The sequence below is a fragment of the Amblyomma maculatum genome, chromosome 1 (genome assembly GCF_055883805.1).
Source record: "Amblyomma maculatum isolate TAMU_Amacu chromosome 1, ASM5588380v1, whole genome shotgun sequence".
NCBI lineage: Eukaryota > Metazoa > Arthropoda > Arachnida > Ixodida > Ixodidae > Amblyomma > Amblyomma maculatum.
Window position 1 is genome coordinate 383,599,258 of NC_139344.1, and position 15,317 is coordinate 383,614,574.

Consider the following 15,317-nt stretch of genomic DNA (forward strand, 5'->3'; position numbering starts at 1 on the left):
TGTGATTCTTGTTCTTGGCGCAAGCTGGCTTTAGCAGTGTAGTGAATTCAAGCAACACAGGAACGATTATATTGCCTTTATTTCTTTCATTCCTCACGTGACCTAGATTTGATTTTAACGTCGCAGCCATCATTCGGCTGTTGAAACCCGAAACAGGTCAGAAAAAAATTCAGCGGTCGCAGACAAATATCATGGAGTAATAATGTCAACGTATCATTGCAAATGATAAAACACTAACCCAAAAATTAGGTGTCCTAGTCCTTTAGGCTGTAAATCTGTAAGGTAAACAGGATTCTTATTTTCAGCAATTGAGAATGTTTGGTATTTAAAGATTCCATAAGGGTTCTATGTATTGCTGAGAAGCAAAACCTGTTGCCTGCTTACTTTTGACGAAGACTTTGCAGAGACTGAAGCGTGTGAAGTCACATGCACAGGGAAGGGGCTTGCTGTAGGGTTGTGCTCATCTGCCTATGAAAGGACACATATATGTGGATGGCTATTATAAGCTGTAGTGAAAAATAAGCAAACAGATCACTTCGAGCCTCAGACTGAACAGTATGTGCCATAGACGTTTGTCCCCTGATATGCAGTGGGGAAAAAATATTGTTTAATACACCATCATCACTTCATTGTTTGCACAAGGAAGTAAATTTAAAGGGGCGAATTGTGAAGTAGTGGGTAAAGACAGTGTAGATATGTTTCCTCTACAGTTGCGGCATTTTCTAATTGAGAATATCATGCTTTCTAAACGTACCAGTCATTGCGGTCATTTTAGTAACTGTCTCTGATTGGCCCTCTTTATTTCATCTTGTTCATAAAAGTGCACAAAAGTCTTGAGGTGGGGTCTAAATTAGTAATGCGAGTTCAGTTTAATTTTGGGCTACACAGGAAACTATGGGCAAGCTGACCTTGTTTTGATAGGGTGCCATTAGAATTGGAGGTAGTTTACTACATTGTAACTTGAGTTTTCTGTGGAAACGAGTCATATAAATGCAATGCTGCTGAAATATTTTTTGTTCGCAATTAGTGTGAAAGTGTTAAATTCATTTCTGCTGCCCCCCCTTACTATGGTGGCTCTGTGGTTAGGGCATTCAACTGCTGAGGCCGAGCATGCAGGTTTAGTCCCAGCCGAGACAGCCACCTTTCGATGGAGACGAGGTGACCGTGTATTGTGCACTGCACATATAAGGTTCCCTGATGGTTAAGTAAATCCGAAGCCCTCCACTATGGTTTTCCTCATGGCCAGAGTTGCTTGAGGACGTCTAAATGTAAACTGAACCAGAACCTATTTCTGCGGCATGCATGTCTTGTGGCCGTGTGCGTATGTGTTTTCCCGTCGGTGATAATGCATGAAGAATTTTGGACAGTGCCTTGTTCAATGTTTTGAAGGATAAAAGTTTGACCACATAGTCGAACTTGCTTGGTATTACTGTCGAACACATTAGTGCATGTCTCCCATTGGTGGTACCCAGTTCTCAAAGCACCTTGTATAGATTCTAGTGCCGTGCCCATACTTTGCCGTTCTGAAACAGCTACTGAAGAGAGTTTTATGCAGAAGGATGAGCAGACCGTTGTTGTCATTATTGTTTTTGTATGTATGGGCTTTGTTGTATGTACATAATGCATATGCATCCATCAGTTATCGTTTGGCTTTGTATCTGAAGCTAAAAAAGAGAAATGGGGATTTAGTTCATCAAGGAGGAGCTTGTGGCAAAGTACAGTATGTGGCACATTTTAGTCGGTAAATGCATATACAGTGTATATACAGTGTATATACAGTGTAGTTGTGTGGGGCCAAACATTGTTCCATGATATACAGCGTATATAGAGTGTATATACAGTGTATTTGTGTGGGGCCAAACATTGTTCCATGTGCACCTTGCCTTGCCTGCCTGTTGTGACCTACATTTCATGGCGTTTCCTGCTTGATGTGCTTCCTTTGCTGCCTTTGCCTGTGTTGGAAGCGCACTGCCTTGTTTGTGTGTCATGCTAGTTTCACCTGCTCTGCTGTCTGCACCTTTTGTTCAGTATCTTATTGAAGTGTGCTTTGTGCAGCAAGGAATGCTCTGGTTAGTGTTTCTTGAGTTCGTTTATAATATGTTTGCTTTGTTGATTGTTTGAGATGGTACTTTTGAGGTGGTGTTGCCACATGTTCTCTTTAAATCAGAAAGGTCGAGTTACGTAACAAGTAGTGAGTAAGAAGTGCAAAAGCTGTGACTGGCACGTCTAGTATATGGTCATTGATAAGTGTCTAATTTAATGAGTGTGTCATAATGAATGGTGAGTGGTGCTTAAGTAGTCACAGGACTAATGCAGAAAAAAGTTAGTTTCTTTAGACATAATGTACACATGTGGAAGATGTCCTATTTTTCCTGCACCAGACACTTACTGGTTTGCTCACGCTGGCAGAGATGCGTGGTCATCACTGTTGCCATGAGTACCCTTTAAATATATTCCTGTTATTGGTCGAATACTTGCACTCCTGAGCAATGCTATATGCTCTTACATGACCAGCTCATGCTTAAAACTGATAAGCTACATTTGTTTGATTGTACTGCTTCAGTTCAAACGTTAGTTGTTTCTGTGCCCCTCCATCTTTTGCTTATGTCTTGATGTGCCTTTTTGTTGTTAGGAGCCTTTAGCGTTACTCTTCGTTTTACTTTTTGGCACCATATTTCTTTGTGCACCTTAAGTGCATCCTGTGCTCGGCTGTTTGTCAAGCAGCTGAAATTTGTGAGCTTTTTTGCAAGCTTCTTTTTCTTTGTTTTCTTTTGTTTCCTCCCTCCTATTTTTCCTGCACCAGACACTTACTGGTTTGCTCACGCTGGCGGAGATGCACCCAGTGAGGATGGCGCCGAACGTAGGTTATCCCCAGGTAAAAGAAAACACCAGAAAATACTGTGGTCGTACATGTTGGAGAGCGTATAATTTTAGAAACTGTTGGCCTATTTCATTGTCGCTGTCAGGTGTAAAGCGGGACGTGTTCTCTCTCCTTGTGCGTGAGATTTCTTCAGTGAGAATTTGATAAGCATTAATGTTGTATTTGGGGGTTGTTAAAAGTGAGGGATATTTATTAGCACAAAAACGCATATTATGGAGCACATTTAGAAGATTGTTTTAATCACACTAGTGCATCATTTTAGTTACAACCACGTTTTTGCCTTGTATGGCAGTTGTTGCCCTTGTGGCATAGATTTTCAGTCATCATCATCGTCATAATCATGTCTGAGAGCACTGTGACAGACACTCTATTGAAAGCATAATCTGTTTCTACTGTGGCTACTGACCTCTTTTGAAAGTAGAACTTTCAGATCGTACCTGCGAAGAAACTCAGTTCTGGCCAACTTGGGTCACTGTTCATTAGATACATGTATCCTATGGGAAGTTTCGTAACTGGTGATATCAAAGAGCTTTGAAAAGAAGACTTGCGACAGCTTGCATGTTTTGTGGTCATTAAACCTTTGTGTTGATCAGTTTAGTAGTGTTTTTCTAATTTTAAAGGAGCCCTGCGAAAGCTAGTCAGAAATGCAGCTCTGGTTTTTCGCATGCTTTGTATGAGACACCTTGACATCTGAGCACCCAAAGAGGTTGTCGGAATTGCATCATTTATTATTTTGTTCTTCAAACATGATCGTTTCCAAGCCAGTGGTGTTGAAATGCACTGACAACATCCTGCAGAGCAAATGAGGATGCAGCTAGGTTGAGTGCTGCCTTTTTGATTGATCGGGTGTCGTGTTAGAATTTAGCTCTTTTGTACGCAGGAAATTGATCCAAAATTTAACTTGGCCTAGTGCTGTGAGCTTATCTCATGAGACAAAAAACATCCACAGGCAGTTAAAGGAAATTGCAGCTGATAAGAGTAACGCAAAATATGGCACTTTACATTTAACTTTAAACATTTAATGTTCAAAACCACTTTGAGAAGGCATTGCTATAAAAGAGTATGGCGCTATAGAATAGGCTACCACCCAACATATAAGCCCTGCTTTAACTAAGCTGTATGAGGGGGCCTTTGTAGCCTGGGGGTAGCCTGTCTGACTCGGAATGAGAATACAAAGGTTCTGGCGGTCTTATTCTGATATCACCCTCCTTGAAAGCGGTCTGTTGTTGGTACTTTTGTGCTGAAAGCAGGTAACCATCGAAAGGCTTAATATTAATTGTATTGATCAGCCATAGCTTTGTTGCTCAATTGTGGACTGTGGCTTTGCAGACCGTAGCCAGCCAGGTGACAGTGAGTCTGGGAGCGAGTCACCCCAACACACACAGCTCTCTCAACTGTCGCGGGAGGAGCGGCTGCGGCTGGTCAAGGAGCGGCAGGAGGAGCAGCGTGCTCGCCGCCTGCACGAGCTAGAGCAGCACGCACAGGCGGCACAGCAGTACCGCGAGCACATGGAAGAAGAGCGTCGGCGGCGCATCGAAGAGATGAGGCACCGAGACCACGAACGCCGGCTGCAGGTCGAGGAGAGAAAGAGGCTTATATGGGAGGCTGACCACGTAAGCAGCTTTTTAAGTGGAGATGGGATGGATTTGCTCGATTGGGCCTCAGATATATATTTTTTTTTCACATGCTAGAATGTAATGCAGGTTCCACACTTGTTGAGGCTGTAGTGAGTCATGCTGCTTTCTGTAGTGCTGTAGTGAGTTTTGGCCTGCCCCTGGCTTGCTTGTGAAAGCAAATTCTGCAACTTATGTAAATTGGCCAGGCCTGAAGTTACCAAAAGTAAAATTCAGTTAATGCATTGTATTTCCATGCCATACTTGTGAGCGGAATGGACGTCGACTCCGGGGGCGTGGAAGATATATGCATGAGCTGCTGGCCTCCTTGTCTGCTCGTTTTTGCATCGAAATATCCCAGTTTTCTGACGAGAGGTGGTGGTGACTTCGGAGCATGGTGCAGGGCGGTTCACTGAATGTCTCTCCTGCCTAGGAACGAAAGGAAGCCATGCTGAAGCGGAATATGGAACGAGAGAGCAAGCTGGACGCTCGGCGCAACAGCAACCGCATGAGCATGAGCTTTGCCTTTGGCAGCTCCACACCCAGGACTTTTGACCTGGACCTGGCTACCATGAGCTCGGCCGGTGCGCCTGTGCTCATGTCTGCGGCGCCCCAGAGGAAATCGGAAGAGCGGGACTTTGAAAGCAGCCGCAAGCGGGCGGCTTCAGCCTACAATTTGTGCCAAGCCGCAGGTAACTGTGGTTTTCACGCGCCTGTACTCAGTTGAACACACAATTCACCGACAGTAACTGCGAAATGAAATACTTAAAGCTAGTTTTTGGTGCTGTGGTTTTACAATTTTTAAGGCAGAAGCTTTTCTTGGCTCATCAGTGGCATGCACAGGAAGTGGCTGTCCACGGAATGCGTGACCAAAAGACAGATCCGAAGCCAATTCAACACAATCTACATAAGTCAAAATATCAAATCTAGTCATGATTACTTGGATATATTGCCTTAATGACATTGCATAATGATTGGCCACATCAGCCATAGCCCAAATCCAAGTTATCGAGAATCCACATAACAAGCTAATATTGGATCCAGTCATGATTAATTGGCTATAAGACCTTAATGACCATGCATGATGATCTGCAACATTAGTGATTCCAAATCCAAGTCATAGCCAAGAATTCGTCCATAGCCAAGAATCTAATCAAGAATCCACATAACAAGCCAATACCAAATCCAGCCATGATTAATTCGCTATAACGCCGCAGTGACAATGATTTTCGACATTGGTCATAGCGCATATCCAATCCGTAGCCAACAAAGCAATCCAGAAGCCACATAACAAGCCAAGCAAAGACAACGCAAGGCTCCCTGTATGCTTTCGCATTATCGCACGTAAGGAGACTTGAGTGCACTACTTGAATTTCTTTCTCATTGCCTTATGTTTTCCTAACACCTTCCTCGACAATATATTAGTGTTGTTGCCGCAAAAGGTAGTACACTGTACTTCAGAGCAAAGTAACTATAAGGTAGTGACTATCACAATTGTTACGTGAATCAAAGTCGAGATGAGGAAACACAGCTGCAGGTCTTAAGTTGGTTTGAGGTGCCCGCAGTGTGCTACTTCAGTTTAAGCATTTAAATTTAAGCCACATATTTTAAAGCTGAGCTACTGACTTGTGCAACTTGTTAAGGCTTTAGATGGGCACTTCACATTTCAGAACATTTTCCCTCTTTTGGGACTTTTACTTGCCTCCAAGTATCTTTACTTTTTTTTTAAACGGAGACTTAGGTGGCCTGTAGTTTTCTTAAACAGACGAAAACAATATTTCTGGAAAAAACCACACTATCACTCACTATGTAAAAAGTTTGCAAGGGCAGTTAAAAAGTTGGCCTGTGCAACCGCACACACTAATGATGTGCTCACAAGCTTAAAAAGAGTTTAGTTTACTATTTCAGTTGTGAGGCCAACTGATTTTTACATACAGATTTCTGGATTGGTGTTTTGCAATGCTAGGATGAAAGAAGACTACTCTCTCTGCTCTCTTTTTCTTTAGTTATTTGCTCTGATGCAAGCTTTTATGCATTGTTATTGTCACAGTGAGACGTGGTGGAACCGTGTCATTGCTATTCAGGCGGAGGGTTTTTAGAACACTTTTGCTTCCCTCATTCACAGCATTGCTACAGTAAAGTTTCATTCTTATTCTGATTCTTAGTGTGTGAAAATGACCTTGGTTTTTAGATACTTGAGCCCTAAAATAGCGAGTGCCGGGCATGGTCGCAAGAATTCATTTTAAGCATTAAAAAGGGAGCTGCTACTCTGCGCACTTTAGGGATGTTTCTGTTTTGGCTAAAACAATCGTACATGTTATGAACTATGACATTGCGTCTTGAGTGAAACGTTAAGTTTTCATATCTAGGCTTCAGAGTAAAGCTATCATCCTTTATTATGGGAAGGGTCACATCCGTTTCCTGTTTATTGGCCGCAAATCGCCAAGGCTTTTCCAGTGTCATGTGTTTTGCTCAGAAAGTATGCGAACGCTGGTATAATTTTATTCTCTTCTTGCCGCTTCGTGTGTAGACCAGTGCCCAACAATGTGAGTAGGGAACGAACGAGTGGTTGCACAAGGTGTTGAGGTGGCTCGGGGCTTCTCTTGCAGACGCGGCTCAGACCGACTCGCCCCCAAGTCAGGGGGCGGTGCCTGATGTGGCATTCATTTCCCCCACGGTGGGGGGGTGGCTTGTGGGGTCAGGGGTCACAGTGGGTGAGTAGAAGGAAAAGGGGGCTCTTTTTTGCTTGCTGCACCCCCTGTCCCCCCCAGCCAGCTGTGGTGGTGTCCGCGCGTGTGTGACTGTCGCTTTTCTTCTCTGGGGGCGGGTCGTTTGGAGGGGCGGACAGTTTGAGTGGGGCCGCTACTTCTCTTGGGTCCTTCCTTTCGTGGGCCGCTCTAACACTTTCATTGGCACAGAGGTCTGCACTGACGATCGCAGTTTTTTCACATTTCTGTGGATGACGCAAGCTCTTGTAATGGGGGGGGGGGGGGGGCTCCTTTTGTTAATGAGTTGACTTGCTGCCGATTGGGGCCCAAAAGGTGATGGTGTTTTTACTGTAGCACACAAACTCGAGCAGTGTTGTCGACATGTGAGGTCGCTTTTCACTTGCCCGTCATACTGTGTACCAGGATGATTGGTGGCAAAGGCAGGTACTAATGGGGTGGGTGAAAAAACTAGTGTTACAGTCATGAACTGAGGCATTCATGAACAGGCCAGTTCTTGTGAAGCTCCTTCTCCCAGTCACAGTTCTGTTGTTAGCAGATTTTTGAGGAAAAGAAATGTAAAAGATAGGTTCTTATGGAGCTGCCAAGTCCGTTTCACCTTTGATCATTTACCATATTATTGCTCTTTTTCCTGGAAAGTTTTCAGCCATTCGTTTTGCTTTTGTTTCTGCCATGCCTAGTCTTATCACTATGAATGGTGGAGCCTGCGTCATATGACGAGCATCATATGCAAGAAAATTTAAAGGCATTTAGTTCCTTGCTGACCTCTGTGTTTGAAAAATCCTTCTGCTGTTTTTTGGAACGAAACTCTTGCATCTTGCAAAACGGGTAGTACTACTATAATGAGTTCTCATAGTGCATCGCTTTGTTGCGGCCTGTCGTCGTCTCATCTCTCTGATCCAGCGTGCGTGTCTTTTGCAGTGGGCTCTGTCTCGGTAGTATGTGCGTGCGCTTCGCTCACCTGAACTGCATCTTCACCTTTCCAAATGTCGTCTCTGCACATGCAGTGTGGTCTGCTGCCGCCGCTGCACTGTGTTGTGAAGAGCACCTACCTACTCATACCTGCCATTCACACTCGCTCCTCTGTAGGCCTCCCTCTTTCTTCGTGGTGCTGCCGGTGGCATCTGTGCACGCTCATTTGTGAATTGTGGGTTGACGTGACCGTTCGCATTTGTGCTCTTGAAGGCAAGACTTGTTTTTTAACCAATAGTCTACTACTAACCGCTTGCCTCTTTGTAGCTATTGGACTGCAATATGCTTCGCAGTTTTGTGTGCAGAATGTGTCCTCGTGTAGATTTTTATTCTGTCGTTCTCATGAAATATAATTTTCAGATGGAGCAACATTATTTGTACGATCGCAATAGAAAATAATAGTGCAAAGCTTTAAATGTCATCACCGTTCGTTGTTTGTTACATGAGCATGAGAGGCTTCCATTTTGATTAGTCAGGAGGTCGGGCAACATATTGTCCTCATAATACCTATAGGTTAAAGTAACATGATCAGCACTGACTTGTAACTAATCCCAGTGTCAATTAACCTTTTACTTTGTTCCTTGTGTCCCGTCAAGTTTCTCATTGCAGCCTCATATAGCGAAAGTGCGTCTGCCTCTAACCCTCCCCCATCCTCTTTTTATTGCATTAACAATTACAATTACTTTTCACTGCAATTATCATTTTAATAGTTTAAGCCTGAATTAGGAATAGTTTAGGAAGCATTGACTAATGAGCCATTTTGCAGCATGTAGCAGATCGGTTGCGTATCAACATACAGGATAGCCGGCAGTATACTGGGTGGTTCTAGTTGCTGATGGCAAAGCGTGGTTGTGGCATCCAGTTCTGGTCCCTCTTGTCGCGCCTTGCTGGTTCCTTTTCTGTTTTGTTGTTTTTGCTCGGGGGTCTCTACAGCGCTGGCTACTGGCCACGCAGACTCTCGCAGACGTGCCGCTCCTCCACAAGTGCGCTGCTTGGTGTCTGGCCCCCCAGGAGAGGACCCCATGACGCGCAGCATGACCGCGCTGCCCAGCCAGCAGAACCGGGGCCGGCGCAAGACGGACCTGATGCCTGTCATCCCTTGGAACCGTGGGGCAGCCTCACGTTCCCGTTCTCCGGCCTCCGCGGCCCCGTCGTCGTCGTCCACAGGTGTGGCCCAGCGTGCCGTGAGCATGTCTCGCCTGGATCTGCTTGCACAACCACGCCGGCGGCTTCTGCCAGCCAGCCCCAGCACGGGTGCCTCTGCTGCTGCCGCGCCACCAAGTATGGCTGCCAAGAGCATGCTCAACTTGTCGCAGGGCAGCCCTCCTTCCAGGCGGGGGGTGGTGGACATGTCCCAAAGCATGGTGCTGCCTGGCAGGGGTGGTGGGGTGGGGGGCAGCGGGGGTGGCGGCAAGCTACGGTCGGCACGCAGCATGAGCCAGCTGGCAATTGCACCTCGCCCCACACGGGCCTCACAGCTTAGGGTCACCAACCGGATGCCGGCGGCAGGTAAGTGGGGCGCTTCTCTTTGTTGCTTGGTGGTTTTTATTCATCTTGCAGTCGTGAACGTCCGACGCTTATCAGGATTACATGTGCAGTTGAATATCACTGATACATTTCATGTTTGTATGATTTTTTGGTTCTCAACATCGAAGCCATGTGCCAGCAAAAAATGTCCCTTTAAAGACGTGTCGTTTTCGTCTATCCTAATATGCAATTCATATGCAGCAGTAACTGCGCCTAAATACAATGACATAAAAACAGTAAGACCCCGGACACACATGACTACCATATTTTCTTTTGTATAACATGCATCTTTGTACTAAAAGATGCACCCCTCGTATTTAGAGGGTTTCAAAAAAAACATTTGGTATATAGGATGCTTTTTTGTTTTTATAAAACACCTCAGTTTACTCAGTTAGGGGCAACAGGGCAACAATATACGCCTGCACAACCATCACAAAATGCTCCATACCTTTGAGAACACTCCTTACGCTGTGAAAAACGATGGAAAAAATATGAAGTAGTTCTTACGTCTCGAAAAGTTCTTTATTTATTTTTACTTTTTTTTTTTACTTTATTTTTACTAAAACCTTTCAAAGGCTTCATCTTTTCATGCACTAATAATTTTCTCAATGACAGTAGCCACCAGAGTTACAGATGGCAACAGCAAAAGGCTTGTCCTGGCTTTTCATGGCAGTGTGGGCAGGCGAGAAGTGCAGATGTGGCCATCTTTTTGTCATTTCATATTGCTGATGCTTGGGTCTCCGAGACGTCCATAGGTTTCATAATCACGGTAGTCGTTACAACCGCTGTTTCACGATAGACTTCACCTGGGAACGACGCGCAAAATGAAAAAAATGGCGCACTAGCAAAATTCTGGTTTAAAAGAAAAAATGCTTCTCATACACCTGAAAACATGTAAGAGCAAAATCACAGTGCAAGCATTGATGTACATAACTATGATGCAATGACAACAGCCGCAAGGAAGAGAACTCAGCTACTTTAAGCGTTGCCACACTAACTGCTTTGTGCAGTTTTTCTGAGCTAAGGACAGTGCATATGTAGACAAAAGCCTGCGAACTTAGAGAATGATCTCTTCAGACCTTGTACTATCAACAAATGCATGCTGATTTTCTTCGGAAAGCGAACTAACTGTCAATGAATATCTACAGCTTTCATTCCTAAGTGACATTTTAAAAGATTGTTGAGCTTGCTCTTTTTTTATTGTTATTAGTAGTCACAATTTCTACTGTGCACTTGCTTCCAAATGAGGGAATGTGTCACTTATGTGAGATATTGTCTCCATGAACTGTAACAGTATGCTAGGAAGGTCCAGCTGCATACAGAGCAATGGGAACATTTGCAGAATTCAGAATTGTTCGTGATTTTTAAATTTTTTTTTTTGTCATGTAAGCTCTTTTTATCTGTACCCTACTACTACGGTCTGTGATGTTTCATGTGCTGTATATCAATAGCATTAGCTATTAGTGAAAAATTATTATTTTGCAGGCTTTTAAATCTAAAAGGCTCAAATGATATACGGAAGCTGGCCAGAAGGTAATTTACCAGAATTCAATCTGAAGTTGATAGCACCAAACGTAGGGATATAAACCAAACCAGAAAGTAATGCTCCAGCTTTCTTTTTCTACCTTCTAGAGCAATTCAGAGCATATGAGGTTTGCATTTAGAATCCTTTTATGCTTCTGTGGCCATCTTCAGAGGTCATTTACATAGTGTGCCTTTGAGCAACCCCCAAGAAGAATAAATCTTGCCTAGTTACATGAACGTGGCATCCGACTGTGGTTTCTAGTGACTGGAACGTTAAGGGAAGTAAATCAATGTCTATGAATGACCCCAACCATTTCCTTCTATGTCGCGTGGGATTGTCATAGTTGGTGGTTGGTGCTTGTCAGTATTGAACACTGTTTATGACTTGGTACTGCTAACGCACAAACTCTACACCAGCAGAAGAAAAAAAAAGCAGTGTAATGAAACTTTTATTTGTCCTTTTTATTCCACAAGGAAAAAAAAAAAAATACTGGTGCATCGCTTTTTGGACAGCTCTAGTATATACTATGTTAGGTTCCGTAGCTGCAGAGTGTAAGTTTGGAAGCTTTCTTTTTGACGGATTAGGCCGTATATGTCACGTTCGTCCCATGTCGTTTTTACTGTATGGTACATCAAGACCTACGAAAGGAGTAGCCATTTTGCCGCGTTCAGGTGTCCCTCGTTTGCGTGCTCCTTCCCTTTTGTGTGAAAGGTATGGAATCTCAAGTTTGGAGCGCCTCTTGCTTGCTTTGCTTGCGTGCATGCTGTGGGTACACTTCCTACCCCTGACAACGGTGACGGCTACCTTTCGACCACTCGTGAGTATGCCGTCCTTCTCATGACCTAGTTTCTCAGCCTTGACATGCCATGCATTCGATTTTTCCACCTCTGCCTGGAGGGAGGGTGTGCCATCATCTCTATACTGTTGCGAGCTCGCAGCTTCCCCCCCCCCCCACCGGCTTTAACCCTGCACCGGGCTGACTTTTCTGTATGGCCACGGACTGACACCCTTGCTCTCTCAACCCTGATAAACCTTTTTTTCTAACGTGCAAAACTAACCTGCACACCACTGACTGCTGTATAATCGATCCATGTATACCTGATGTCTCTGTTTCTCCACATGCACAGTTGAGCTCCTGTAATACTCTGGAATGGGTGTGTTTGTGTATGTGTGGGTGTATACAAATGTGCAGTCCGACCCGAACAGACCATTTGTTGTAGTGTCAAATGTCAAATGTTTGTCTTCACAGTTGGGGGGAATTCTGGCTTGATCAAAAGAAAAAGTGTGCCCGGCGACAAAATTTTGCGAAAAGGTGGATTTCTTTTCCCTGTATTCGTATTGTGTTGCATAGATGTAAATTTGAGTCTTCACTTGCTTCTGTAAAACTGAACTTATTCCAGGCTTGTCACTTTTAGCATGGAAGGAAGCGTAATTCCATCTCGTCTGGAAGCCTTATAGAGCATTTCCTCACCAGGATATACAGTGAAACCTCGTTATAACGAACAGTTAAAAAATCGGAAAATAGTTCGCTCTATCCATAGTTCGTAATATAAAATTTCATAGAAAATACATGCAAGAGCAGCAAAATTCAATCAGAGAAGGCACAGCAACTCGGAGGGTGCCTTTTTGGGTCACGTCCATTTATTTACGCGCAAAGAACTGCGTTATCGCGACCTGCTTTCTTGTGTTTTTCGCGTTCCGTATCACGCCCTGTTCCACAGTTTGCAAACGCTCAACAAGGGCAAACCCACTGCTCTCAATAGCACTGTAGTGGCGGCGCAGTAAATCCAATGCAGCAAGTGCTTCTTGTAAAGTCGGAATGTTCTCATCGTTTGCACGGTCAGCCTGAGCTTTGTCTGCGGGATGTTCAGAAACTTCCACAGCGATGTCGGCGTCCGTCAGTACAGCTGTGGTCGCCGCGATGTCATCGCCGCCTACTCTCCTTTACAGTCATTGTTGCGGGCATGTCACCAACAAAACGCGAAAAATGGTTCCAGGCTCATCAAGCTCGCGGAGCTCTGCTTCTGCTTCGTCCCCATCGTCACTTGATGCACGGGCCTCTGCTGGAACAAAACCTGCGTGCTGAAAGCAGTTGGCAATCGTTTTGCCTTTCACGCTGTCCCATGCCGAATGCTCTCAGCAAGTCGATCTTCAAGTCCTGCTTCATAAGAAGCTTCACGAGAAGAGTCAATCAGTCTCCTCTTGTAAACTGTCTTTATCTTGAGCTTGGTCTTTAACGTCAGGGCTGCTCTTTTTTTCACGTTCACCGCCATCACAGCACTACACACACCCGCTCACCACACCCGACATGACAACCGACGCAGCCTCCGCCGAACGGTACGACCTACAACGGCCACGCCGTTGCTAACACTAAAGCCAAAAAACGCGAATGGCGCAAAAACCAAAAAGGCAAGTTGTTTTCTTCCTCCATGCAAAAAGGCAAAAGCAACATTCGATCGCGGCGCTGTCAGCGATTGTGAGATGCGAACAGTTTCTTATGGCCTCCGAGATCACCTCCGCGCCCACAAACAGGCACGCGAGGGTAATTTCGGAGGCCATAGATTTCTTTGCCTGTCAACTCCCAATGCCGTCGTGGCATCTGTGGCGCTGTCAGCGAATGCGAGGTAGTCCTAAACGTTTGCTGCGCCGCTTAACACACGTGTAGTGCAATGAAGCCTGCCTCCTGCTATTAAAGTAAGGTAGTACTTGGCGTCGCGAAGTTGTAATGCCCGTTTTATGCCGAACCGCGTTCGCTATGGGAAGTTGAAAATACATGTGTTTGACAATAATATTTCGGAAGAGTTTGCTATATTCAATAGTTCGTTATATTGAGGTTTGACTGTAGTAGCAAAAGCTTCCATATTTATGGGGCATCGTTGTACTGACCAACTGCATTCTTTGCAGTTGGTTATTATTAATGGTTGGTTAATGTTGTTATTAGCTACTCAGGGTAGATCATTTAAGCTGTTTTAAACCGGAAAGTGCTTACGGACTGAAAACAATTAGAATGTTTGATAAAATGCTTGCTGTTGTTTCTTTTCATGACTCATTCTTGTTGGTTTATTGGAGACAGCACATACATATCTTGGTGGTTAAAACCTGATGCAAAGACAGGACTGCAACCTAGATGGACACAGAGGGAGTTGAATGTGGTTTTTATTTAATGGTTATAGCAGTAACATTTATGGAAGGGGGCTTGTGAAAAACGATTTCTTCATGCTAGAAAGAGCATTTTTCAGCCAATCCTTAGTTAACCTAATCAGGAAGGGAGGTGGGGGGGTATTTTGTGATGCATATCTCATCTATTTGTTCTGAAAAAAGTACTGTGCATTTCAGTACTTAATTTGGAGCAGGGTGTAAAGAGTAACAAACCTGGCCAAACCAGTGGAATTTGGTTTTCAAAGTTAGGGAGCAAGGACATTTATCTCTTTAGCGGTTTACCACACTGTACAGAAAGCTCATCTGTCTTGTAATTTAGCTTATCAAGCATGCGCATTTTAGCAGACCTTGTGCTCTTTCACAACATAGAGTAGGCCTTAGGAGTAGAATTCCACTATAGTAAAAACTGATATAGTAAAGTGAAACTGAAGTTCATCTTCCATAGACAACTGTACATTTTCCCCCCTTTACAGTAAAGATATTTTTGGGAAAAATCGGTTATAGTAAAGTACGCCCGGCCGCGGCGACTCCCACGATATGACATCGCCACCCACGCACTACTTAGAATCGTGAGGAAAATAATTTTTTTGTATTTCAAAACAAAAATAACACCGATTGTCCTTTTAAGTGGCTTTACCACCAGGCTTAGCAGCATGCAGGAGATGCCTACTTTACGAAGGCCTTGGAGCCGTGAGGGAAAGCCTGCAGCGCGTAGAAAAAAAAAAAAGTAAAGCTCTCTACAAACATGGAAAGGAGACGGCGCGGGTCCGTTCAGAAAGTGAGAGAGTAAAATAGGGAAGGAGAAGGAACGGGCAAACATTCACAGCACTGTGCAACACAAAGCATGAGGCAGCGGAGGCAAGAAGTGGAGGTGCAGCGTGTGCGGTCTTTCAGCACTTGACTGCCACGCGCAT

The 15,317-nt window shown here is 44.4% G+C and overlaps 1 protein-coding gene across 14 annotated transcripts in view; it reads left to right on the forward strand.

The window, feature by feature from the left end:
• Nucleotides 1-15,317, forward strand: part of LOC146208399 (uncharacterized) — a 104,775-nt gene that overhangs the window by 65,921 nt on the left and 23,537 nt on the right. For 7 of the 14 annotated variants that reach the window (XM_084593192.1, XM_084593207.1, XM_084593224.1 and 4 more), the window contains 5 exons: nt 2,804-2,875; nt 4,211-4,494; nt 4,928-5,186; nt 7,104-7,208; nt 9,147-9,701. In XM_084593192.1, coding sequence (XP_084449318.1) covers nt 2,804-2,875; nt 4,211-4,494; nt 4,928-5,186; nt 7,104-7,208; nt 9,147-9,701 — 1,275 coding nt within the window. The remainder of the gene's footprint in view (nt 1-2,803; nt 2,876-4,210; nt 4,495-4,927; nt 5,187-7,103; nt 7,209-9,146; nt 9,702-15,317) is intronic. The other 7 variants (XM_084593283.1, XM_084593297.1, XM_084593233.1 and 4 more) reach the window with 7 other exon arrangements.